A 26,623-nucleotide genomic window follows, 5' to 3' on the forward strand; every position below is an offset into this window, starting at 1 on the left:
GGCAAATTGTAAAGCCAAGTCAAACAAAGAATGTCTGATTTCTAGCCACCGGTTCCTTGTAGAAACATCCTGCAGCAACGGATAGTCAGGATTCTGCCTTACACCCATGAGAAGAGGTTTAGGAATAATAATGATATTTAGTAATAGTCACCATGGGAACTGGAGAAAGCTAAGCATACAGGTCTTGAAATTAGCAACGGGATGAGGAAAAATGAGTCTCAGAGAATGAGGCAGCCCTGGCAGAGCAAGACTTGAGAATAACAAAGACACTTGAGAGCACAACCCTTGGGAAATCAGTGCGTCTTCAGAACACGAGCCAGCGGGTAGCAGACATAATGGAACAAATCACACCAGCTACTGATGTGAGTCTTAGAATTCCTGTCCTAGGGCTAACATGACGTCATCAGATGTGTTCTGTGGAAAGAAGAAGTACAGTAGAACACTTGAGCTTTTAGGACAGAACAGAAGCTGGGTACTTCTACAAACAGAGAAGTAAGAGACCCCTCCAAAAACTGCCTCTATATCCAAGAGACAACAAAAAACAATAGATCCGAGGATGTAAGAGAGACTTAACATCACAAGCCGCAAGAAGACCGAGATACTGGAAAGCTTGTGTTCTAGGACACAGAGACCTATGGAAACTAAATATTGTGACTCCCTATACACCCGCGATGGGGCCTGAATTTGGAAATACTATACTCTTTCCCACATGACTCCTGTGATTGTGGAAGGCAGTGTGGTGATAAAACCAGTTTAAAATGAACGTAAGGTAAGAGAAAGACGAGGAAATGTACACATAAGTCGCCATACACCTACCTTAAACTGTAGGGTTCTAAGGGAGCTCTATTGTACCTCACACGCCTTTAAATGAGCATGGCTGTACATCTCCCCCAGCCTTTTGACTATACAATGTGGGCCTTATTATGACTAGCCCTTGTGGCATTTGGACTAAATAGCAAATTGCAAATATCAGGAGACAGAAATATCAGTAAAAACTATTACGATACAAAAATATTGTGATGAAATAATATCTTTGTCAAGAATATCGTATTTTTCAGGTAAGTAATAGCGGTGTTGTCAATATCATTTTCACTAATATAGTTGTAAATAATTTCATTTATTAATTATCTTAATGTGTTTTAGTTCATATATTAGTTTTATGTGTTTGCAAATGTAAGTGAGTAATACTTTTTTATTTACTTGTTAATAGAAATTTAGTGTTGTAGCGGGTTACTAGGTTTATAGGGCTATAGGGTGGGAAGTTAATTAAGACATAAAAAATCAACAATTAGTTAGTAATTTATTATTAATAATTTAATTGCTTAATAATTGAGTAAATTGTGTAATAATTACATTTTTTAGTTATGTTTTAGGTGTGGGCTGCTGGGTTTGTAGGGGTATATGGTGGGAAGGTAATTAAGTTATAATTCATTAACAATTTATTATGTATTGTTAATTATTTAATTAATTATTATTAATTATTTAATTAATTATTATGTAAGCAAATTGTGTAATAATGTTATATTGTAGGAGTGGGCTCATTGCGTTGTAGGGCTACAGAGTGGGAAGATAAGTAATTAACAATTATGTATTTATTATTTATCATTTAATTGATAATTATGTACATTATGTTATGTTTAGTTATATTTTAGTTATGGGCTGCTAGGTTTGTATGGGGTATAGGGTGGAACGACAAGTAAAATTTCACAAATATTTATTAATTGTTAAATTGTTAATTAATTAATTGATTATCAATTATGTAGATTGTGTTACACTTACCTATTTTACTTATATTCTAAGTGTGGGGTGTAGGTTTGTAGGGGTACAGTGTAGGAAGGTAATTAATGCATAAATAACCTTTTTTTATTGATAATTAACTAATAAATTGTTTAATGCTCATATATATTGTTTCATTGCTATATATATATATATATAAATATATATATATATATATATAATCATATATATATATATATATATATATATATATATATATATATATATATATATATATATATATATATATATATATATATATATATATATATATATATATATATATATATATATATATATATATATATATATATATATCCACAGCTACTGAACACCAGCCAGTTGCACTCGTGAGCGGGTGCACACAAAACGGGGGTGTGCCCGTTTAGAAATCGCGGCTCCAAGCATCCACGGACAGTTAATCCAAAAGGAAAGCAGCACACGCAGGGGGTAGTTCCTCAATAGGTTTATTCAGGGAACTTAATTTAAAATTGACACTGCACGTCAGTAAAACCACAATGGAGTTTCTGGACATCATGGTGGAAGTACAAGGCGACCAGTTAACCACCAAATTGTTCCGCAAAAGCACGGCGGGCAATAGTATTCTGAGTGCAAAAAGCTGTCATCCCCGTAATTTGTTGCAGGGTATTCCTTATGGCGAGCTCTTACGCGCCAGGAGGAACTGCAGCAGTTTGACAGCTTATAAAAAAAAAGGAAGAAGTGATGTGTCAGAGATTCCTAGATCGAGGATATGATAAACGCATGATCAAAGCAGCCATTACAAGAGTTGAGACGAAAACTAGAGAGGAATTGTTAAATTCCAATAAAGTACCTGAGGAGGAAAATAACACAAGATTTATTACCACATTTTCAGGGCAGGCCAAAGAGATCCGGAGAATTTTCAAAAAGCACTGGCATGTTCTTCTAACAGATGACCATCTGAAGAAAGAGTTGAGTGAAAATCCCCAAATTACCTTTAGGAAAAGTAGATCTTTGCGGGATGAATTAAGTCATAACTATGTGACTAGTACTGAAGGTAATTATAAAGACAACAGGGTGGGATTCAGGTGCTTCCGATAATGTAAAGCCTGTAAGAACAGTAAGGATGTAAGAAAACTGTTGGTACCTAACTCATCAAGGGAATTTGTTATCAGAAAAAGACTCTCTTGTAACACGGTATATAGTGTTTATGTCTTAATTTGCCCCTGCTACAAGTGGTATGTGGGGAGCACTAAGCATGAGGCAAAGAAACGGATATTAGAACACTTACGCGCAATACGGAATTGTCACAAACCATATCTGATTGCGAGACATTTTCAGGAGATGCATATGCAGGATGAGAATTTGATTCAGATGATGGTGATTGACTGTGTTGACATGGGGATAAGAGGTGGCAATAGAGAATTATCCCTTAGGACACTTGAGTCCCGATATATCATCAATTTTCATTGTTTAACCCCAAAGGGGCTCAATGTTAGCGAAGAATTGGCAATAAATTTACATGAATAATATGAATACATTGCTGGCTGCTATAATTCCGTAATCTGCTTGCTTTTAAATCATGTTTTAATTTAATTTTACAGGATGGGGCACATCTACTTATGACATTGACGGACATTGAGAAAATGTAATATATTGGGACATTATGGTGTTGCAAAATAATGGCTGCAATAGGCCCACTGGGGCGAGACTACAAGTGTTGGCATTGACTAAGAATTATATGCCCACTGGGGCAAAATTGTTTGAAACAGTATTAACATGCAAGATTGTAAATATAAGCCCACTTGGGCAATGAGCTATATGGTGGCTACAATGACGGGATATTGTGAATATAACTTACGAATACACATTGGTTCCTTAGCACCCGTTGCTCTGTACCTGGAGCCAATCAGGGAAGCAGATACATGATCAGGTCTGATTTGACCAATGGTAGCTAAGGTTTCTCGCACAGAGAGAGCACGTGATATGCAACTAATGTTTATATGCTGCCAATATATACATGCATTGTTTTAATACCGTAAATGTTAAATTCTGTCTTATGAATGTATTGTGATGAACAGGTTTGACATGCCTTCGATTATCAGATCTACCACGAACGGGATATGAAATGTTTGTAAAACAGAGATTGGCTATGATTTTATCACAGATATATAGTGAAAGTATAATATCCCTTGAAAGTATTATATAAGAGATGAAATGCGGTATATAAGAGATGATTTTCTGAACATTGTTTTTGTCTCGAGTCTATACCAAAATGTCCGCCATGTTTACATTGAGCACATTGGTGTTTTCACTAGTTTGTTTGTTAAATGGTATTTAAGATGGCGAATCGTGATATATGGTGAGCGTGAGCAAGCCGTCAAGGCGAAACGTGTCGTTTTCCACTTGCCAGAAGAATAAATTTATTTTTGCAAGTCAACCCAGGTGTCCGAGCTTTATCTCAGCATTGGAGGTAGTTTGGAGAGAAAATTTATTGGTATGCCTACCGGACTCGGACCGCCCGTGACAGCCCAGGATCTTGCGCACAGGAGCCCCCAACCCTACAGGGCGGCCTCTGGAAACAATGGGCACGGAGAAGCCCATCACATTACCTCCATAAACACAAATCAGAGGCCCAGTTCCGGGGACATGGCTTTATTAAGGACAAAGCAGCACGAGTTGCTTCCTTCCTCCTTACGCGTTTTGGCATTCTGACGCCTTGATAACATATATATATATATATATATATATATATATATATATATATATATATATATATATATATATATATATTTGGCTAATTAAGGTTCATATTAAGAGTTTAATTTGTTCTAAATTAATGGAGTTATTCAATTATGTATTGTGTTTGGAGTAAAGTACTTTCCATACTATTGATTAGACTGGTGTTGGAATATTAAATTGAAGCCCTCCGAGGTCCAACTCTTTGCCTACTGTTGCACAGACTGGAGTGGGACTAGTAAATGCTACCCTTCCGAAGACCAGCACTTTCCATACTGTTGTACAGACTGAAGTGGGATCAGTAAATCTTACCCCTCCAAAGTCAAACGCTTTCCCTACTATTGTTCAGACTGGAGTGGGAATAGTAAATTTAACCCTCCGAAGTCCAAGACTTTCACTAAAGTTGCACGGACTGGAGTGGGAATAGTACATTTAATCCCTCCTATGTCCAAAGTTTTCCCTACTGTTACACAGACTAGAGTGGGATTAGTAAATCTTACCAATCTAAATTCAAACTCTTTTCCAACTATTGCATTTGGAGCAAGAACAGTAAATCCAAATTCTCCAAAATCCAATACATTCCCTGCTGTAGCACTCACTGAAGTGGGAATAGTGAATCTTACCCCTCCAAAGTCCAATACTTCCCTATTGCAGTGTTGACTGGAGTGGAAATAGTATTTGTAACTCCTCCAAAATGTAATTCTTTCCCTACTGTTGCTTAGACTGGAGTGGGAATAGTAAATTTATCTGGTCCAAAATCCACCACTTTCCCTACTGTTACAAAGACTGGAGTGGAGATAGTAAATATTACCCCTTCAAAGTCCAATGATTTCCATACTGTCACACAGACCTGAGTGGGAATAGTAAAACTTCTCTCTCCATAGTCCAAAATGTTCACATCTGATGCACAGACTGGAGGTGAAATGGTAAATCTTACCCCTCCTAAGTCCACTATTTTCGTATTGTTTGCCTGTTTGGAGTGGAAATAGTAAATGTAACCCCTCTGAAAGCCTAAGCGTTTCCTATTGTTGCAGAAACTGGAGTGAGAATTGTATATCTATTTTGCCCAGATTCCAATACTTTTTTTGATATAGTTTAAATATATCTATAATTTTCTTTGTTTAATTTTATATTTGATATACATATATTTTATATTATGTTAGTAAATGTCTTTTTTTCATTTTCCATTTCTTAGATCTTATTTATTTAGTAATAATTTTAAATGTTTTACAATTGATTTGTTAATATCTTATATATATATATATATATATATATATATATATATGTGCTTTTTAAAGTAGTACATTGAAAAAATTACCTAAAAATGTAATATAAAGTGTTACATTATACATATAAACATACACATATATGTGTTTATATAATTATATATTTATATTTAGTATTACAAATTATTTACATGTATTTAATTTACAATATATTAATGTTATATGTTAAAGAATTTAAAATGTACTATTTTAAACTATATATATTAAAAATGTTATTGTGTGTTTTTAATGATATTAGTATGACACAATATTTTATTTTCAATATTTTTGTAGTTACCATTATAAGTATAGGAACACAATATTTATGTAAATGCTATTTTTTGACACAATATTTTTATTACACAATGTTGTTTTCGATATTGCCATTGTCAGATGCAATATTTATCACAAAGAATAAAAGGCGACAGCGAGATCTTTCAACATTTTCGGGAATAACATGCAGATTTTGAAGCTTACCACAGCGAAATCCAGGTCTTGGTAAGCACTGGGTCTTTTTCTCCTGTGAAAGTCTGCCAAGTTTGACATATGGAAATTTAAAGGAGGGTGCAAACTGTATTCCACCAGGTATAAACCAGGTGCAATAAACATTGCACCACTTATAACTGGGATCTCTGCTCAAGCAGATATTTGCACCGGGATCACAATTTAATCATCCAGTTGTAATCAGGCCCTGTCCACAGATAAGACATCTCTGAAATGCTGTTGCATGAGATATACATCTTATCAAGGTTGGGTTAGGGTCACAGCCCCAGGTTTGTCTCAGAGAAAACACGGCTGCTGTAGACGTGTGGCATCTATTTTAAAGGCCTATCAAAGAATCTGACAATTTAGGTTCCCCCTCACTTGAGTCAACAATTTCTAATGTAAGGATTATGATTCTAGTCCGGTCTCTTCCTGCAGCACGGGTGGTCTGTGTCACATAACCTCCACTGCAAGCTGTTATATCAAAGCTTTCAGGTTTCCCAGGTGCATGCATGAAAAGATCATCCATTACCTCCCAGTCCCTCTAGTCCTCATCCCATTCCTTAATATAGTGGAGATGACCATCTCCACAACAGAAAAAAAGAGCAGGAGAATGCTGAGATATCTAAACCCACCCCTTCCCACTGGGTGTACATAAGCTGTACTATCCTAGCATTCAGCCTGTTCTTTTTTTCTGTCTTCCAACAGAATGGGACGTGTATTTGCTGGTTCTTACCTGTTGGAGTCTTCTTGGATGTCTCGTCGGGCTGCTGAGCTGTCCTCGACATCCTGTTCTGCGATCTCCTGGCCTGCCGAGCTTGCCGGGAGCCGCGTTGTTGGGCGGCTGGTCCTTTGTGGCTGGGGTGCCGCTCCTCCCGTTCAGTTCCGGGTTGACGCCGTGTCTCCCTGTGGCTGGGCCGGTCGGGGAGACGTGCTGCTGCTGCTTGAGAAGCCTCGGGCCAGTCTTGGAAGTGCCACTGGCGTTCCTGGTTTCTGATGGGGCTGCATTTCTGCCTTTTGCCCCTGGGCGCTGCATGGCCGCCTGGGGGTGCCGGTTGCTCCTGGTTCCCTCCTTTGCTCAGCACTTGTTGGTGGATGGCGTCTGGGATGGTGGTTTGGGGTCAGTCTCTGTGTGGTGGTGTTTGACTGCCCCCGTGGTAAGTACCGCATAGCGGTTTCTTTTTCCATGCTGTGTCTCTGTGGCTGGTGTACTGCTGTGCTGGCCGGTAGCCTTTCCACCCTGTTTGCTCCTGCTGTTCTCTGTTTTCCGATGTTAGGCTGGTTCGAGTCTCGGCTCGGTATGAGTTTGCATACTAATTAAAATGTCAATAAATTAGATGCACAGCCTACATTGGTAACAATGTTGGGGGTGGGCCTGGTTGGTTCCTGTAAGGGAGGCTGCCGAGGCATGCCTGGTGCTGCGACCTTCCTTTATTTAACCCCATTGTTTGTAGTAGGAAGCCCTTGTTTCCGTCCTGCACAGAGCTCCATGGTGGCTCGCTGGGGTGTGGTCTCACCGTTGTGGTCTTGCCATCCTCTGCTCTTTAGGTTTCACGCTGGTCTGTCATTCTGCGCTTGGCCATACCCTTCCTGTGCTATTTCTTGCTTGCAACCGCTTTTTGCGGTCTGTCTGTGCTGCTCTGCGGATAATGGGGCATCTCTGGACGCAGTGCTGGTTGTCTGGGGCTGCCTGCCTGGCGGTTTTGCCCTTTGCGCACCCTCGGTCCCTGGCAGGGTCCTGTCTGGGGTTGTTCCGGCTGCTTGGCGCAGTTCTTCGGCCTTTCTGACCTGTTGGTCTCTGCCCTTGTCTGCTGTACGGTGTTCGGCGGGATCGGGCATGGTGGGTTTCAGGTTGGGTGCCCGTCTGTGCAGTGTTTTCCTGGCCTGTGGCCTTTCCTCCCTGCCGGTGCCTGGTCGTGTCTGCTCTCAGTCCATGAGTGTGTTCGGGCCTGGTTCATGCCTGTCTGGGTGACGGCATGAGGCTTCTGGTTGCTGTGCACTCCTTAGTTAGTTACTGGACTGTTTGCTTGGCCCCTGCTTGGGGGTGCCTTGCTTCTTCTTGGCCCCTTCCATGGGATCGCTGGGCTGTTGGCCTTTGTGCGTCTCGTTGGCCAGTGTGTGGGTCTTTGTTGGTTGCTCTCTCTTTCTTGGTTGAGGGCGTTCCTGTTTCCCTTCCCTGGGGTTGGCTGTTCGGGGCTGGCAGGCGGTTGGCAGTTCCCCTGCCCCGGTGGGGGTGCCCTTTTGCAGTTGCCTTCCTGTTCTGCGACCCTGTCCTTTGGGGTTCCCTGCCTCCTGGTGGCTGGGTTTTGTGTTTCTGCCTGTTTCCTGGGTTGGCAGTTGTGGGGCGCCTGTCCCTGGTGGTGCTTTTCTTTTCCTGTTGCCACCCTGATTCTTGGGTTCCGTTATTGCCCTGGGGGAGGTTACCGGGGTTGTTGTGCCCTCCTTCTGTCCTGGCGGGCCCTTGGCCTTGGTTGGCTGTTGGCTCCAGCCTGTGCTGGGGGTGCACCTGGTGGGCTTTCTGGCTGGTGTTGGTGTTTGCCTCTTGCCTAGTGCTGGGTTGCGTTGCGCGTGGTTGTCTGGTGGGGTTTGGTTTCCTCCCCTCTTGTGTTTCTTTTTGTGGCCTGGTCTGCTTTTGGGGTCTTTTGCCTCTTGGCTGCCGGTCCTTTTGCCGCCTGTGGTGGCTGGGTTTTGTGGGTCTTCCTTGGCTTCTGCCTGGGTGGCTCCTTGGTTTCTCTGGAGTGCGGCTCCTGTGCCCTTCCCTGTGTGAGGGTTCGGTCTGCCCTGCGGCCTTTTCTGCCCTGCCAGTTCTTGTTCCCCGCTGCTCTCTGGGTTTGTGCCTGTCTGGGTGTCCTCCTCACCGTGGCTGGTGTGTGTGTTGGTGGGGTGCTGGTTTTAGGTCTGGTGTCGGCCTCCCTCTGGTGTTGGCCATGTTGCGGCTTTCTCTCTCCTCCTCATCGACCTTGTGGTTCTAGCTGGCTTTGCCTCAGCTCTGGGGCTGTGACTTTCCCCTTGGGACCTGCAGTTTGGGCTTGGTATTTTCTCGCTCCGGTGCAGGGCTGGTTTTAGGCCTGTGGTGTCTCTGGTCCTTGTTTTTTTGTTGGCTCTACGGTTCTTGGGTCTGCCGGTGTTCGTCTTCCCTTTCTTTCTTTCTGTTTCTGCTCCCCTCGGTGGGTTGTGTGCCTTTGTGTTCTCCAGGCGCCTCTCCTTTGGGTTCTCCAGGCGCCTCTCCTTTTGTTTTCGTGGTGCCTGGGGTGCTCTGGTGTGTTGTTGGGGCCTGGGCTTTGCCTCTGTTGGGTTTCGGCCTTGCTGTCCCTGTGTTTGGTCGCTCATCTGCTTGTGCGGGGTGCCTTCTCTGCTTGGGAGTGTCCTGCCTTTGGCTGTGGGGCCCTTGGTTGCTTCAGGGTCGTCGTTGGGTCCCTGCCTGGGTACTTTCATGGCCGCTCTTTCTCTGATGCCTTGGCGCCTTGTTTCAGTGGGGCTCTTTCGGCCTCTTGGTGGCTGGTGTTCCTGGGTCCTGGGCTGGCCCTTCTGTCCTTTCCTGTGCCCCTCCTTTGCGCCTGGCTGTTGCACTGGGGCCGTTGTGTGGGTTGACTTGTGTGGGCTGCTGGGCTCCCTCCCTGTCTTCCTGCTGCTTCCCCTCTCTGTGTGGCCTGGCTGTGGCTGGCTCCTGTGCCTTTCCCTGTGCCCCTTCTTGGTTGGGGGTTTTGGGGTTGGGTTGGTTGGCCCTTTGCCTCTCCTTCTGGCCCCCGGGGGTGCCGTGTTGGGGGCATCCTGTCTGGCTGGCCTGTCGGTTCGGGTTACTGGCTTCTTGCGTGTTTGTAGGGGCGCCTGCAGGGTTGGGCTGTTGGCCTCCCTGTCTTTCTCTCCTGTTTTTGCCCCTCTGCGGCTGCTCTTGGGGTTTACCTTCAGCGGTTCCTTGATGTCCTCCTTTGCCATCCTGGCTGGTGGGTCAGCTCTTGGTTTCTAGGGGTTTCCTCCTTCCCGGTTCTGGGGTTTGGTCTTCCCCTGTTACGTGTTCAGCCCTCTGTTGTTGTCTCTCTTGGTTGTGCCCTGGTTGGGCTCTCCCTGGCCTCAGTTGGGCGGGTCCTGGGTTTGTGTCCTGGTGTCTCCTGCTTTCTGGGTGTGTGCCTCGGGCCTGGCCTGTTGGCCTGTCACTGTGCCCCTGGTTCTTCTCCGGGTGTGCTGCTTTTCTGCGTATCTGCGGTGTCTCCGCTTATGGTTGGCTGCTGACCATTCCTGCCCCGTGGCCTGGGCCGCCTCTGGGGTTTCTGTGCCTCTGGACTTTCTGTTGCCGGTGTTGTCGGCTTTGCGGTGGGGGGGGGCTTGCTTGTGGTTACTGCCCCCTTTCTTAATGGTTGCCTCTCTGGGTCGGTGCCAGCATTTTTTCGGGTTCCGTCTTCTTTGGTCTTTGCAGCTCTGCTGGTTCCTTCCTCTGGTGTGTTGGGGTTTGTCCTGTGTTGGTCGTGTCGTTCCTTGGTCTCTTGCTTTGGTGGGCCTTCTTCGGTCTCTTCTTCCTTCCCCTCTGCTTTTTGGTGCGGCCGTTGAGGGTTTCGTTTGGCGGTGGGCCGCTTTCTTCCCTTGTCTGGGAGGTTCGCTCTCTGTCTTTGCGGGTGGTGTTTCTGGGCCTTCGAACGTGCCGCCCTGCGCAGGCCTGCTCTTGTCTGCTCTCAGGCGTTTGGCTGGGTTTGGCCTGGTTTGTCGCTGGTTTGTCGGCTGCCTGGTGGTGCCTGGTGCTGTGGGCTTTGCCCTTGGCTGTTTCTCCCTGGTCGGTTGCCCTTCCTGGCTTGGTAGTGCCGTTTGGGCGCTTCCACTTCTTCTGAGCCCCCTTCTGCTGGTTATCTGGGGGGGCGGTTGTTTCGGCCTCTCTGGGGTTCCCTTGGGGCTTGGCTCTGAGTGCTGGGCCTCCTTCTGACTTGACCTGGGTTTCTTGTGTCTTTCTTGTTGGGGCTCTGGCTCCTTTCTCTGGAACTACTTCTGTGGTGGCCTCGTCGCTGGTCTTGCGGTCTGTTACTTGTTCTTTCTTGGGTTCTCCTCCTCTGTGGCTGGTGGGGTGGTTCCTGGTGTGGGTTTTCTGCCCCTTGGGTGGCGGCTCCTTGATTGGGCTCCTAGTGTTGGGGTTTTCATGGTCATCCCCTGCTCGTTTTGGGGTTCAGGCTCAGTTGGCTTGGTTGGGGACCTTGCTGGTTGTATGCTCCTTCCTGTGTTTTTCTTTTTTCTTGTGGGCTTCCTTTTGCTTTCATTGGGTGCCGCTTTCGGTGTGGTGTCCCTGGTGTTGGTGGATGTCTGGAAGTCCGGGTTGTTTGCTTTGGTAATCTCCACTTTGTTAAGGAATGGGACGGGGACTGGAGGGACCGGGAGGTAATGCCCTATTACTTACCAGTCACCTTCATTACTTCTGTTCCCGTTGTCCTCGTCCCATTCATTACACCCCTCCCTCCCTCCTGGACGGCCAGCCTTCCGGTTGGTGGCTTGGTATTTCAGGCTGAATGCTGGGATAGTACAGCTTATGTACTCCCAGTGGGAGGGGGTGGGTTTAGGAATGCCAGCATTTTTTTCCTGCTCTTTTTTTCTGTCATGGAGATGGTCATCCACTATATTAAGGAATGGGATGAGGGCTGGAGGGACTGGGAGGTAATGGATGATCTTTTCATGCATGCACCTGGGAAACCTGAAAGCTTTGATATAACAGCTTGCAGTGGAGGTTATGTGACACATTGGTGCTCCCGTTTGAAGCACTAGTAAACATCGATAAAAAGAGAGAAGGGATTTGGAGCAAAAATTACAAAATGATTTGCCGGAGTCGAGCGTATCACCTCGCCTTTTAGAACTAAAACCACATTTTGAAACTCTCCAACAATCCGATTAAAATAAAAATTTCCGTTTTTGCATACATTTTGTTTGTTAATTAAATAAAATATTTAATAATTTGTGTATTTAATGTATACTTGTTTCTGTAATTTGTGTACTGTTTAGATATTTTAATTATACAAATTCCTTAGGCGAAGGACCCCGGCCTCCAGTGTGGGGGTCCACAGAAGTCAAAAGGTTAAGAACTGCTGCTCTATATCATTACAAACACTGTTTCAGCCCTAGACTTTTGTATAACAGCCCAATAAATTCAGTGTTGTGGATATGGGTTGTTTCCATTAAACGTATTATACCTATACACCTGATAGCAATGATCTGTAGGTGAAAACTCCCTGTTTTGGAAACAATGTCCAGGATGACACTCTAGGTGCATTATAACTAAAAAGGCCACTCCACCTATAGGGGTGCAGGCTGGGTGGTACACATGCAGTACAATTCTGTTCTCAGACCTCCACCTGAAAACAGCTCGACAGAGAAGCTTTTGGGTTAGGGTTTCCAGATCACTCCATGGAGGCAGACACCATGGGACCAATTCACAAAGCCAAGAGTATGTAGAATTACACAGCAGTAAATCCCAGACAAGGCATGGCGTGCCCTGTGAGCTATTGACCGCCACAAAGTTAGAAGCTTGCAACTATTCGCAAACTCCAATAGGACCCTTTCCCACCCTGGTTACTGTGGAGTTTTACTCCACCAAGGCAGTGCTTAATTTCAACCAATGGTTTCCAGTGCTTGGCACTGGCACTTAATTGTTAACACATGCACACATGACAGCTGCAACCTGGTAGCTCGGTTTGTATAATTTAGAGACGAGCAGAACAGCAATTGTTTATTAATTCAGTATACATTAAAAACAACCAATACCTGCTACCCAACCTATTTTTTATTGCTTTTGGGGCCTTGAATATTCTGAATTGTCACACTTGTAGCAGTGTGCTGGTTAGCTGGCAGTGGCAATGGGTGATGCAAGTTGCAGAGGCTTCCTGACTAGAGTCCTGGTGCACCTTCTTTTTTTCACACACTAAACACTGCGCCAAAGGGCTTGAGCAATTCCCCTTTCAGGGTTGTAGGGGAAATTGATAGCTGTCAAAATATTTTTGCTGTGAATCACAAGGAAAAAGAGAAAATAAATGTATATTTGCACACCAGGCTGACTGTCAATATTGCACACTTGAACACTATGTAGAATTACGGATTGGGAAATAAGTCTTTACACAAATTCCATGATGCACTACTGCATGCACAGAGCTCCTGGCTCACTACCCCTGAGTTTTGTTAATCTGGGAAAACCTATCAAATAGTACTTTCATTTGACAACCTAATGAGTTCAGGGAGCTGTGGTCTTAGTTTATTTCCATTGAACCAACATACCTATGGAATGGGGACAAGATGTTTTAGCTCCGGTTTTATTAAGTAACTGCACCGGGGTCTTTTCCCGAACGTCCTCAGCCTCAAGTCAATCTGTCACGGGCCCGAGGACAAGAAACGTGCTCACACCACAAATTCGCAAAGCACTTTTAAAGCTAATGCAATAAATGTTGTACTGTTTTCCTTTCAGAGGGTTCCATAATAACAACATCAAAGCCATCCCGGAGAAGGCGTTTCTGGGCAGTCCCTTGCTGCAGACCATGTAAGGTGGCTTCCTGCCTTGTTTGTGGCGGGAGGTGGGGGGGGGGGGGAGGGAGTGGTGGGGGTGTCAGTACGTGCTGTTCTCGGTTTGTTGCCCAGATCCAGAGCTTGTTAGCGCTCTGATTTCATCTGCGGTACAGGCTTTCATGCGACAGCCACGTGTTTTAGACCAAGACATAATGTCACCTCCAGGGCAACTCATGAAGTTGAAGTGAGATCAGATGCGACATAAAGGGGATTTGTTTTCGGGGGCTTCTTTATTTTTATTAAACCCTAACACCAATAAGCGGTGTCACCTTTTTGTTAGGATCCAATTGCTGGCAATGTGGGTGTCTAATGCCAAGGCTGCCTAGGTTTGATTCTGCTCAATGTCTTCTTCCTGTCACTTTATCTCACTCTTGCAAGTTCTTTTTCATCCCTCCTTTCTTCCTTTGTTTTCTCTCTTTTCTTTCTGCTTTTCATACCTTTCTTTCTCTTGCTCTGAGTCAAAGGCCAGTGATGAAAAATAAGTCCCAGTCCCCAAAAATGAGTGTTGGTGCCTCCCACTTGAAACCACCACAAAGTAGGCACAGAGAGCACCTGTTGATAGCCCTGGTCATTGCAAGAGAAAGTAATTATTCACAGAGCTCTTTTATGCACACTATGAAGGGCACAAAAATCTCAGCGCAAACCTTTAAATGGGCCATCTGGCTAACGAAGTGACAGTAGGTCTCAAAAACCAAGCAAACACCATCAAACAGAGGCATTTTCAGGAATGTCTATATTGTTGGTGGCTGTTACCAATGCAGGACTCAGCAAAGAGAACTGTTTTTAACTTTACACTGGATGAGCCATTGAAGTGCCGGCTGTACGTTGGTTATAATACATTGTACAGTTTCACTATCAGAGCAAGAAAATGGAAGTAAAGCTGTGCAAATCAACTTACCCAACCTTCGGCGCAAAGGCCGTTACAATAAATGCACTCTGGGGCCATGCTTTCAGGCTGGTTTGAAAACTGGGCATTTATTTTACCTCGAGTTTTGAAAAATGCAGTGATGCAGTCTGCATGCTAGACTAACGCAGATGAAGGGAATGCACTTGCTTATAGGCATGTGACCAGATTAACAAAAAAGCAATTGATGCAGGGCCAAACTGCGCTTTTATCGAGGCAAATTGTGCACCTGTTGAAGATTAACAGAAATGCTAAATTGCACCTGTAACAAACTGCGGATGGGGGGCTTGCTCATCACTGTACATCACTCAGAATCAAATCAGAACCAGAACTATCTTTATTAGGCTGTGAACAGCCATAAAAGCATGCAAGACGTGCAAAAATAGCACTAGAATACATACAAGTTATTAAAACACGTTTTTTAATACGTAAAATCATCAGGTTTGGGATATTAATGACCAACAATCTGTTTTAAATCAGGATAGGATAAACAAAACCGAGATTAAAACAGAGTCAAGTACAAACTCGTCAATATACTAAAATTAATCCAACCAGTATACCAAAATTAATCACTTAAATTATGTGTGGTTTGCCACCAGTCACGGCTGCAGGCCAGGAAAGAGTTTAGCTCATCCCTACTTCCACCATTGTGCTCGCTGGAGAAAGTGCTACTCAAAAATTAAGTGCATGGAAAAAATAAATATTTCAACACATTTGCTCTGAGGAATCATTAACATAATCGGGCTTAGAAAAGAGCAAATGTCGATTAGGATGTACATGAGCAAATTTTCTTTGAGGTGTATCATTGAAAATCTTTGTGGAATTTGCACCTTTTTGATGTTAGGTCATTGCACATGAAAACAAAATACTATTTCAGAACCTGCGCATTTATTGACTGAATATGGCGTGTGGATGTACAGCCTGCACACAGTGCAAGAAGCAAACATGCAGCGGAAATTGCAGAAGGCATATCTTTCACAGTTTCACTTTTGTGAATCAAGCGCATATTGGGTATGTAATATGCTATGGGTGCAAATCAACTTGCAAATAATGAAAGCTCAATGAATTTGGCCCTCAGTTCTAAGACTATGCAGGGGTGGTGCTTTAACAGACCGAGCATAGTAGAACAGCCGTCATCTGTTTAGCACTGGCCACAGTCATCACAAAAGATGCACTCGTCTTTCTATACCAGCTGGATTTCGAAGTGCTAACCTCAAATGCTTCTGAAATAAATAGAGGACTCATTCACACGTTTGGAACATTTTAAGACGAATAAAACGTAAACCGAATCTGAGCCAGTCTTCATTCGTAAATATATGAAGCAACAAAATGTCAGCTGTTCATCCTACCCAGCAGTTCATTAAGTCTAATGTAAGATCACATCCAACTATCAGTTCAATACCCCAAGCCACTTAAGATAAAGATTAATTGACCTCCATCAGGGCAATGTGCTGAAACTCAGCCTTGACATGCATGCTTGAAAGGACATATACAAGCAGTAGATGTGATTCTACAATTGCTTCTGTGGGGTAATATGTCTATCCTATTAGTAAGTGATTATTTGCCATTTCAGAATATCGTATCACCCTTAAACACTGCATTTTGCAGGAGGAATCCGGCAGGCATGTATGTACCGTATCCATTGTACATTGCACCTGGGGTCTGGGCAGGTTCTTTTGGTGTCACTGCGTAGAAGGAACTCTTCCAAAGAAACCTCTGCAGACCATATGACTGCAGCACGAGTCTTACAGTATACTACCACCTGCAGAGGGCTGAAGTTCTGTGCAGGGGCAATTTACACTATACTTTTAGGGCTATACCCGTTCTTGATTTCATGCCTCTCTTGGATTGGTGTTGATGAATCATGCACTCCTTTTGAAACATCCTTTGTTCGTTGTCTATTCCTTATATGTGTGTAAGTCATGGACTGTCTATTCTGGAGCGTGTGATCTTTGTGTCTCCGTGCATGTGTGCACCAGACTTTCTCCCACATGAAAATGTTTCTGACTTTCTCATAAAACTTTATTTGCAGCCACTTTTATGATAATCCCATTCAATTTGTTGGACAGTCTGCATTCCAGTACTTACCAAAACTTCACACTCTGTAAGTCCTTTATTTATTTCATTTCCTTATTCAATTTGTATTGTGCATGCAGGCAGAACACGTTTGACTGCACTAATTTGAATATAGATCCACCCTTTTTAGATAGCCCTGTGTCTTGGAAGGCCTGCGGAAGCAGATAACATTGTCCTTTTATATGAAGACTGGCGTTACTAAACAGTGGCCCCCATGACAGGCAGCAGAACGAGAGACTTGTATATTTGAAAAACAATGTGGCAGTGACAGATAAGAAAGAATTTCTGAGGGTTTCTTCTGACTTCTCTGGAAGGTTTGCAACAAAACACAATGGAAGGATTGATTGAATTAATGTCCGTCACTGGCGGCCAGTCATGTCACATTCGAGTCCATTGTTTGTTACACAGTGTGCCACCCCAACCATTTGCAAACCAGTCTTGGTCCAGCTCCATTATGAGCAGTCCAGCCCACACTGCCAAGCCAGGCCCCTTCCAGATGGAAAACAAGCAAACATAGACTAGTGAGGCCAGCTTAGGCCTCCTCAGAAGGGCAAGTGCATCTTGGCTTCGTGGAATGCCAGTTTGCCCTGCGTGGCAGGGTACCTACTCCAGGTATCCTAAAGCTTAAGCTAGAGCTGGGTCCATTCATCTAGTCGTGATATCATTATCCGTGCTGGGGGGAGACAGTGCCTTAACTTGGTAATTAAATATATCAGCCGCTGTTTAATATACAATGGGCTCACTGTGGGATGAGGGGAAGGGTAGCAGTGCAGTAGAAATGTAAAACTCCTAATCAGACACAGTGTGCATTTACTGAATGAACAGACATATAATTGAAGTGAGGTATACATTGTTGCCTTTAGAGGATAACTGTACTCGCCACTGTGGCAATTTCAGGGAGATCCAGTTGTGCTATGTTGAATGTATTGTTTTCAATAATATCAACAATGGATGCATTTGTTTGGTGGTTCTAAGCTCATTTTGTTAGAAGTGATGTTAAACTGCTTTGTGTGTAGCTTATTATTTCCTACTATTCCTTTTAGAAAGAAAAATTACAGATTTTATTTTGTCAATTTCCAACTGCAGGTCATTGAATGGAGCTACAGATATCAAGGTGTTCCCAGACCTCAAAGGGACAACAAGTCTTGAAATACTGTAAGTACCTCTATTGTTTATTTCAGCAAATTATCACCGCTCTCTTTTTCAGCCTTCTTATTCTTTGGACCTTTCCCCTTCTATCTCTTTAGCAGCATGTGACTCCAAAGGTCTGTCTCTGTCTGATATTCAAATCGCTCCGTACAATTGTTTTTTAGTGCATCTAATATTGATTTTTATCAATCACTGCCTAAAATAATGCTGCATTGTTACGTTTTCAATTTAGACTGTAATATGTCACTGCTGGTGGTGTAATCAATGTCAGAGCATCTGATACATCCATTCGTCCCCCTATCATTTTAATAGGATCTTGTCCACAACTAGACTAAATTGACTTTTGCCCCATTAATTCTGATGTGCCCGCCACAGATGCACAACGAATATAGAAACATATGTCTCATTGGTTCATTGAGTGAGGTACCATATTTGATCCCCTGCTTCATCCAATTGACTTCTCGTTTACTCTGCAACTGCTGAATTCATACATATTCTCTCCTGAAATACCAATAAGGCATCTCTGTATGTACTCGCTGAGTAAGTTCCACTCCTTTTCTTTTCTCTATCAACTTCTCCAGGACCTTGACACAGACTGGAATTTGTTTCCTGCCCATGGAAATGTGCCAGCAGCTGCCCAACCTGCGGGTCTTGTGAGTGCATTCTGTGTTAATCCTTTTTTGAGCATTGAGTGAGAAGAAGCCAACATACTGCTTACAGTTGAGGTCAGGAAATTGAAGAATTATGCTGAGTGCAGTGGTTTTAAAATATCGCTTCCGACTTTGTTGCGTCATCAGTATACTTAAAGTGGCTCATGCACTCGTGCAATTCTCTCAAAGTCCTGTAGCCAGACTGAGATGCTTACAATTCTGTTTAACTGGTCTGCCCTATCTTAAAATAAAAAAACAGGAAAACATGAAGTATTCCCACAAGCACTTCTCAAACTCTCATATGTTTTATAAAGGAAGTCATTTACTGCCAAAAGTGTAAGCATGGGAGTGTTAAAACCTTAATAAAACTGAAATGACTTCCACATCCTTCATTGCCCTACAAAAAGTAACGTACAATAAACATGAATTAGACTTATTGAATACTGATGTGCTACATTCCAAGGTCATGTAGCAAATTCTTACTATAAACGTGATCAGTGTATTGCCTATACTTACATATACTTTGTCTGCCAAAACTAGCATATTTCCTTGCATTTCATTTAAGCAACTGCACCTTCTAGGTAATTTGTGCTTGACATATGTGTTAAATTTCATGAAAGTCAGGTTCTGCATGTCTCATTCCATTGGTTTAATAGCATATTTTTGGGTAGAAACCAAATCATTACTGTAAATTGTTACTACTTTAAATTTTATCAGGTTTTCCCAGGTTCTGTTCCTCGAAAGTCTGTCATAAAAATGTCAGTAAATTCAAACACCAACAGATTACATTCTATCAGATTTCGGTAAAAATTGAAGTAGGTATAACTGTAGACTATTGCATTACATAATTTTAAATCCCAGCAGGTTACTGTTCAACATATTATATTTTAGCAGGGGGGCGCTAGAGGGCGCACTTGCGGAATGGCTGCCTAGTGCTGCAGCTCCCGCTCCTTGGACATTGATCCTGCATCGATCTGCTGCCACGGGGATCGTGTGATCTCCAGAAGTCCGGTCCCCACATCACGAGAGTGTTCCCCACACTCGCTCGAAGTTTGAAGCGGCTGGGAGACTCAGAGCCGGAGATACGGGCTCCCAAAGATTGCCCGACGTCAGCCCTGGAGCGTACTGGGGAGAGACCCCGGCCACCGCAGCTACGCGACCTCGGGGACCGCCACGAGGTCACCAGGCCGCGCGGACATCTTGCCTACATTACTCCTCTGAGCCGAATCCCGGTGTGTGCTGAAAGGGAGAGCGGCGCTTCTCGCCCTGCACCCGCCTTCACCCAGAACGCGGCGCTACCAGTGTGCTACGAGACCTGCTATTAACGTGGTGCTTGGTGCCCTGCCGGCGGCCTGAGCCTGTCCCCGGTGCTGAGCTCTGTGAGTTGCCTGCTGTTCCCACGGAGCGAAGCCCCCGCGTTGCGGATAGCGCTCCATGCTCACGGATCACCACGGATCCTTCCACCACGAGCGGAGAAGACACCAGCGGGGGGGGCACCTGCGATCAGGGGGCCTGAGTGCTCTTCCCCCAAAGGGCTACCCAGAGCACTACACTACGCGCTGCAACGGCCAGTGCAGGAGACTTAGCCCAGGGGTTTTGGCGCAAAAACTGGCGCTTCTCGCCCTGCACCCGCCCTCACCCTGAAAGCGGCGCTACCAGTGCGCTACGCGACCTGCTCTCGACGCAGTACTTGGTGCCCGGCCGGCGGCCGAGCCTGTCCCCGGAGCCGAAACGGACCCGGAGCTCTGTGTGTTGCCTACCAATCCCACGGAGCGAAGCTCCCGCGCTGTGGATAGCGCTCCTTGCTCGCGGATCACCACGGATCCTTCAGCCACGAGCGGAAGGGACAACAGCGGAGGGGACAACAGCGATCAGGAGGCCTGAGTGCCCCTCCCCCAAAGGACTACCCAGTGCACTGCATTACGCGCTTCAACGGCTGGTGAAGGGGACCTGGCCCGGGGGTTTGGCGCAAAGACTGGCGCCTCGGCGCCCACGCTGTCTGGCTGGGGCTGCTGCTGGGAGAGCGGCGGACATCTGCTGCCATAGAACGACGACCGGACACGTGGCGCTGCCTGAGTCACTACGCGTGCTTCGACCTGCTCCTGGGCCCTAACCTTTGAATCACCCCCGATACACAGCTGGTTGCTGACCGCCTGCTTGGCCGCTGCTATCCTTGCTAACCTGATTGAACCCTCACTAGATTGGAGATACCAACATGGGGCGCCCCGACGCTCGCCAACCCAAGCTGAGCTTTGACAGTACTCGTAAGGGCCACACATCGACGCAGACACGCCAGAGTCCCGGTGAGCCGCCCCAGCAGAATGCCCAGCCTGATGCCCCTGCTGCGGACATCGCCAGCCTTCTACAGGAAATGCGGCAGGGCTTTGCCACCGTGGTAGAGAAAGTGGATGGAGTCACGGCTCGACTGGACGCCTTGGTCCACAAAGTGGATTGCCACGAGGAACGCCTAACGACTGCGGAGCAAAGGATTTCCGACAACACCGACGCCGCCGCGACCCACGCAACACAGTTAGCGAGAATGGATAACCTCCTTCGTGTCATTGCGGCCAAGAATGAGGACTTAGAAGCGCGAAGCCGCCGCAATAACATTCGCATTACCAATGTGCCGGAATCCACTGCCACAGGCAGGATGGAACTCTATGTGGAGAAATTGCTCAAGGGCTCAATCGGAGAGGACGCCTTCTCCACACAATTCATAGTGGAGAGGGCTCACCGATCACTAGCACCTGTGCCCCAGCCTGGCCTGCCACCGCGACCCATAATCGCTCGACTACTGAATTACCGAGATCGCGACACGGCCCTTCGAGCGGCCCGGACACAGAGATCGCTGAGGTATGAAGGCATCACCTTTTCCATTTATCCTGACTTTACGCCAATGGTTCAGGATGAGAGGCGCAAATTCCTTCCAATTAAAAAGAAACTGCGTGAAGCCCAGATAGACTATGCACTCTTGTATCCGGCAAAGCTGAGGGTTACTCATCAGGGCACACAACGCTTCTTCACGAACCCGCAGAAGGCTGAAGATTACTTCAAATCCATCCGGAGGGCGCGCAGGGGAGAACGGGCCCCTGAGGACGACCTGGAGAACGATGCCTTACCACCTGAACGCCAGGAGGATTAACTACCTTCACGACCCTCGACACTTAGCAAGCATGTAACATCTACTAGCTGGTGTTCACTCATCGATCGGCGGACAGGCAGCATCATATGGATCGGACTTAATGGACATCGCACCCCCTGTGGTAACGTATACCAAGGACCGCTCTCTTGGCCCTAGCCTCCACCGAGGGCGGTATAGACTGGAGCTATGGGCCGGATTGTGGCAGCGCGCACCTTTAGATGTTCCCTAATAGGGTGTTCCCCACTGAACAATTGTTTGTTTGGCTTTTTGCCACACTGAAGTTGGGGGGGAGGGATGTGAGGGAGGGGTGTTCTAGGGGATTTCATGGCTACTGGCATATTTGGGATGCTGGGGTGGGCGGGGGGGGTTCAGACGTTAAGAGGTTACTATTGCATAGAAGGTGTTTGCTTGTGCTGATGTGGTGTGGGGCTTGGGGCTCCTGTGGCGGCTGTAATTCCATGCTTTGGTACGCCTGGGTACCTTCTTCTTTACTGTCAATGCGCTTATGGCTGCGGTGAACTTGCCTGTGCAATTAACGTGTCTTTCATGGAATGTTCGAGGGTTGAACGATGCTCGGAAATGCAGGAATGTTATCGCATACTTGAAAAGGCACCATGTGCAAATAGCAATGCTACAGGAGACACACTTGCCTGCGCGCAGGGACGCCCCGTTTGGACAGAAATGGGCGGGTACCCGTGTTTTCTCCTCCTACTCGTCTTATGCTAGAGGAGTGGCGATACTGGTTGCTCGAGGTGTACCTTTCTTTCATATGGGGGAATTGGCGGACAGGGAGGGGAGATATGTATTGTTGTGGGGAAGACTGGGGCATGACATTTATTTATTTGTCTCAATGTACGCACCGAATGTTGACTCACCTGGTTTTTTTTCCACATTGTGGGGCGAAATTGTATCCATCGGGGCACGACACGTCATTTGGGGAGGTGATTTTAATCTGGCCTTGGTCCCTTCCCTGGATAGGGCGGATGGTGTTAATTCTTACAAGCCCCGAGCTAGGGAGGTTTTGGAGGGGGTGATAGAGGAGGGTGGACTAATTGACGCTTGGCGACAGCTACATCCCCATGGGCGGGAAGGCACGCACTTTACACATCACACCGGGACCTGGGCGCGCCTGGATTACTTTTTGGTGGACCGGGGCGTCACTGGGGAGCTGTTAGACGCCGATCATTTGCCTCGGACCTTTTCTGATCACAGCCCTGTTCAACTACGGTTCCGGACCCCTGGGTGGGATAGTCCAAGACCACACTGGAGGCTCAGCCCCGATACGCTCCTTGATGAGCTCTTTCGCACGGAGTTGGGCGAGGAGATCAGGGATTTCTTTCCTAGAAACAAGGGCTCCGTAGAATCAGTGGAACACATATGGGAGGCTTTCAAAGTCACTATTCGGGGATTCTGCATCTCTAAGAGCCATGGGGTCCTGCGGGATATTCTGCGTACCATCACCACTTTGGAAAAAGAGTTGCATGCACTAGAGCTCCAAATGGTGGCGAGAGATGACCCACTCCTGCGGGTGACCTTTAGGGAAACACTATCCAAGTTTGAGGAGGAAGCTGCAAGAGAGGCGAGGTATCGGGGCAAACACTGGGTGGCCCGGAAATACTGCGAGGGAGATAGGCCTGGTAAAGTGCTTGCCTCACTCACGCGCGCGCCACGTGAACACACCACGATATTAGAACTCATTGATGAGGATGGCATTGTAACTAGAGACTCAGATGGGATACTGACTGCATTTACGGCGCACTACTCGGCACTATATACCTCAAAGGCAGAAACTGATGCTCCATACGCTGAATATATGAACGACGTGGCGCTATGCTGGCTTAGCGACGGAGACAGGGAGTTCCTAGCGGCTCCTTTTGAACTCGAGGAAGTCCGCGAGGCCATTATGTCCCTACAAAATGGGAAGGCCCCAGGGCTTGATGGCATCCCAGCCGAATTTTACAAAACTTATATTGATGTTATGGCACCAGTGCTTAACGAAGTATTCACTGAGTCGTTAGCTGATGGTAGACTACCTCGATCTATGCGTGAAGTGATTATCACCTCCCTTCTGAAACCTGGCAAGGCCCCTACTTCCTGTGACTCTTACCGGCCACTCTCCCTTCTCAATTGTGATGTGAAGATCCTTGCTAAGGTTCTCGCCACGAGACTGTCACTCCTGATGACTAGAATCGTCCTGCCCGACCAATCTGGCTTCGTAGCCGGCAGGTCCACCTCCCATAATCTGCGCACCCTGTTTTCTTTACTACGCTCTGTCCATCCTGATGTCCCAGTGGCGGCTGTGTTCCTTGACGCCACCAAGGCGTTCGACTCCATCGAGTGGCCTTACCTTTTTTCGGTTCTGGGACGCATGGGGTTCCCTAAACTGTTCTTGGCTTGGGTGCGCCTCCTATACACGGATCCCACGGCGAAGGTACTGATCAACGGGAAGCAATCGCCGCCCATCGGTATTACTAGAGGCACTCGTCAGGGATGCCCGCTCTCGCCCCTGCTGTTTGCAATCGCGGTCGAACCACTAGCGTGCCGCCTCCGCCAATTACACCGAGAGGGAGCGTTTCAATGCCTGCAGCGGCAAATTGATGTATCACTTTATGCGGATGACATCACGCTGTATGTCAAATCCCCGGAACTGCACCTTAACCCCCTGCTCCGTGAATTCGTCTTGTTCGGGGGACTGTCTGGCGTTCATATTAATTGGGCCAAGTCACAATTTTTTCCCCTAACAGATGCGGTGACTGACTTTCCATTGGATTATCCATTGGAATGGTGCAAAGACGATCTTCGTTATTTGGGGATCCGCATCGCACGGGACAAAGGTGAGACGCTTCGCTCCAATTACGGCGTGGCTATCACCAAACTGACCGCTACTGTCGACAGGTGGATCACGATGCCACTCTCCATGGCTGGCAGAGCCTCCCTTATTAAAATGGTGGTTTTGCCCCGTTTTTTGTATTTTTTCCTAAACATCCCATATTATCCAGGGGCTTTCTTCTTTAGGACACTTCGCGCCGAACTACGCAGACTCTTCTGGGGTGGCAAATCTCCCCGGCTGAAGTGGTCCACGTTGACCCTTCCCTACGACCAGGGTGGCTTTGACATCCCAGATTTTGAGGCATACTACCTGTGTGCACAAGCGCATTTTGCTTATCATTGGATGGCTCCTACCCCCTTCATGCCTCACGTAGCAGTGGAGGATTGGATAGCACACCCACTTCCATTGAACGGTCTGATGCATTGTCCCGAGTCTTCTATCCCTACAGCAGACACCTCGGTCTCCTGCACCCTAGACGCGTGGCGACGCATCGCCCAGCGACTCCTCTGCGCGATGCCTTACTCTCCTAAGCTCCCTCTGACCTACCACCCAAACCTCACCCTGCTGTCGGAAATTGGGTTTCACCAACTATGCGCCAAACTGCATATCTCCACTTGGGGTGACCTGTTCCACAACGGAACGTTCAAGACAGCGGATCTTTTTTTCCAATCGCATGCCCACTCGCCCCTCGAGTTGTTTTACTATATTCGATTGCGTGCGGGGATGCGAGACATCCTTCCGGATTACCCTACCGAGCCTGTGCCTTTGCCTCCTCTGCACCATCTCCTGGAATCTCCAGATGGGGCCCATCTAGTCTCTAGGCTCTACCGCCAATGTCGCGGAGCTGCCCCCCTATCGGTCTCCACTGCCAGATTGCGCTGGTCGGCGGAACTGGATACAGAGGTATCGGACGATCAATGGCACTACTGCTGTGCATTGACTTCTCGCATCACTGCCAGTTGCAGATTGAAAATAATACATTATAAGTACTTGCAGAGGGTCTACTACACTCCGGCCCGAAAACACAGATTCGGGCTAGCCGACAATGACCGCTGTGAGCGCTGCCGCGCAGAACACGCTGACTTTCTCCACTTAGCATGGTCCTGCCCTCAGATTGCAGACTACTGGCGACAAGTCATCGAGGCCGTTGTGCAGATGGTGGATGAGGAGATCCCCGCAGACCCCTTGGTTGCCATCCTTGGATACACGAAACATATATCCAGGGGAAGCAGGAAATTCGTCGATATGGCATTCCTCCTGGCCAAGCGACGTGTCGCCTGCCGCTGGGGCAGAGGCAGAGCGCCTAAGTTCAAGGATTGGCTCACTGATTTAACATATTGCCAGGATCAACATAACACTTTTTCGGAATTGCTGCCTCTCACGAGCAGGCCTAGGAATATCTGGGACCCACTGGTACACTACCTGCTCAGGCGCTCGGATGATGACATTGCGCCAGGTGATGGGCTCACTGCCTCCCAACCTCATTAAGACTATTGGTTACCTTATTGCCATCTGACGCTACATGACACACACTGCTTTCCTCCACCTATGGGATCTCTATGCCCCTGCAGTCTTCTAGTGGAAGATGTGGTACTCGCCTTTACGGCACAGCCCCCCTCGCCTCCCCCCTCCTATGACCGACGTCCTCTCCCGACACGCCGTCGGACGCCCCCCCCCTCCACCGGAGGGAGCTATCCTGCATACCACTGACAACTCTGCACCCTGGCCCCATGGACTACCACTACCCTTGGCCCTCACATTCTGGATGTTCACTGCCCCACGCACCGGCAGCTAGCGGCACCACCACACTGCACCACTATCATACATCTTCTTCGCATTGTCATACACCACTACACGCGCGTAACCTCGTGAAAGAGTTGGGATTTTCTGGGTTTTTTTTTTTTTTTTTTTTTTTTTTTTCCTCTCTTTGTTCTTTTTTTTGTTTTACAAGTTACAAAAAATTAGGAGCGAGATTCTCATTTTGCTCACACAAAACCTGTTCGGCTGCAGCACATCCTCCCTTGGCCTGCCCTGCTGGTCGGCGCTGTACATAGCATTCTCATGGTAACGTGCCGCCGGGCCCCCGGGATGCCGGCTATAAGGCTG

The 26,623-nt window shown here is 46.6% G+C and overlaps 1 protein-coding gene across 1 annotated transcript in view; it reads left to right on the forward strand.

Annotated features, from left to right (window-relative positions):
• Nucleotides 1–26,623, forward strand: part of LGR6 (leucine rich repeat containing G protein-coupled receptor 6) — a 483,208-nt gene that overhangs the window by 401,786 nt on the left and 54,799 nt on the right. The window contains exons 8-11 of the mRNA XM_086923128.1: nucleotides 13,669–13,740; nucleotides 16,703–16,774; nucleotides 17,833–17,901; nucleotides 18,477–18,548. Coding sequence (XP_086779254.1) covers nucleotides 13,669–13,740; nucleotides 16,703–16,774; nucleotides 17,833–17,901; nucleotides 18,477–18,548 — 285 coding nt within the window. The remainder of the gene's footprint in view (nucleotides 1–13,668; nucleotides 13,741–16,702; nucleotides 16,775–17,832; nucleotides 17,902–18,476; nucleotides 18,549–26,623) is intronic.

The sequence above is a fragment of the Lissotriton vulgaris genome, chromosome 5, assembly GCF_964263255.1.
Source record: "Lissotriton vulgaris chromosome 5, aLisVul1.2, whole genome shotgun sequence".
Lineage (NCBI taxonomy): Eukaryota > Metazoa > Chordata > Amphibia > Caudata > Salamandridae > Lissotriton > Lissotriton vulgaris.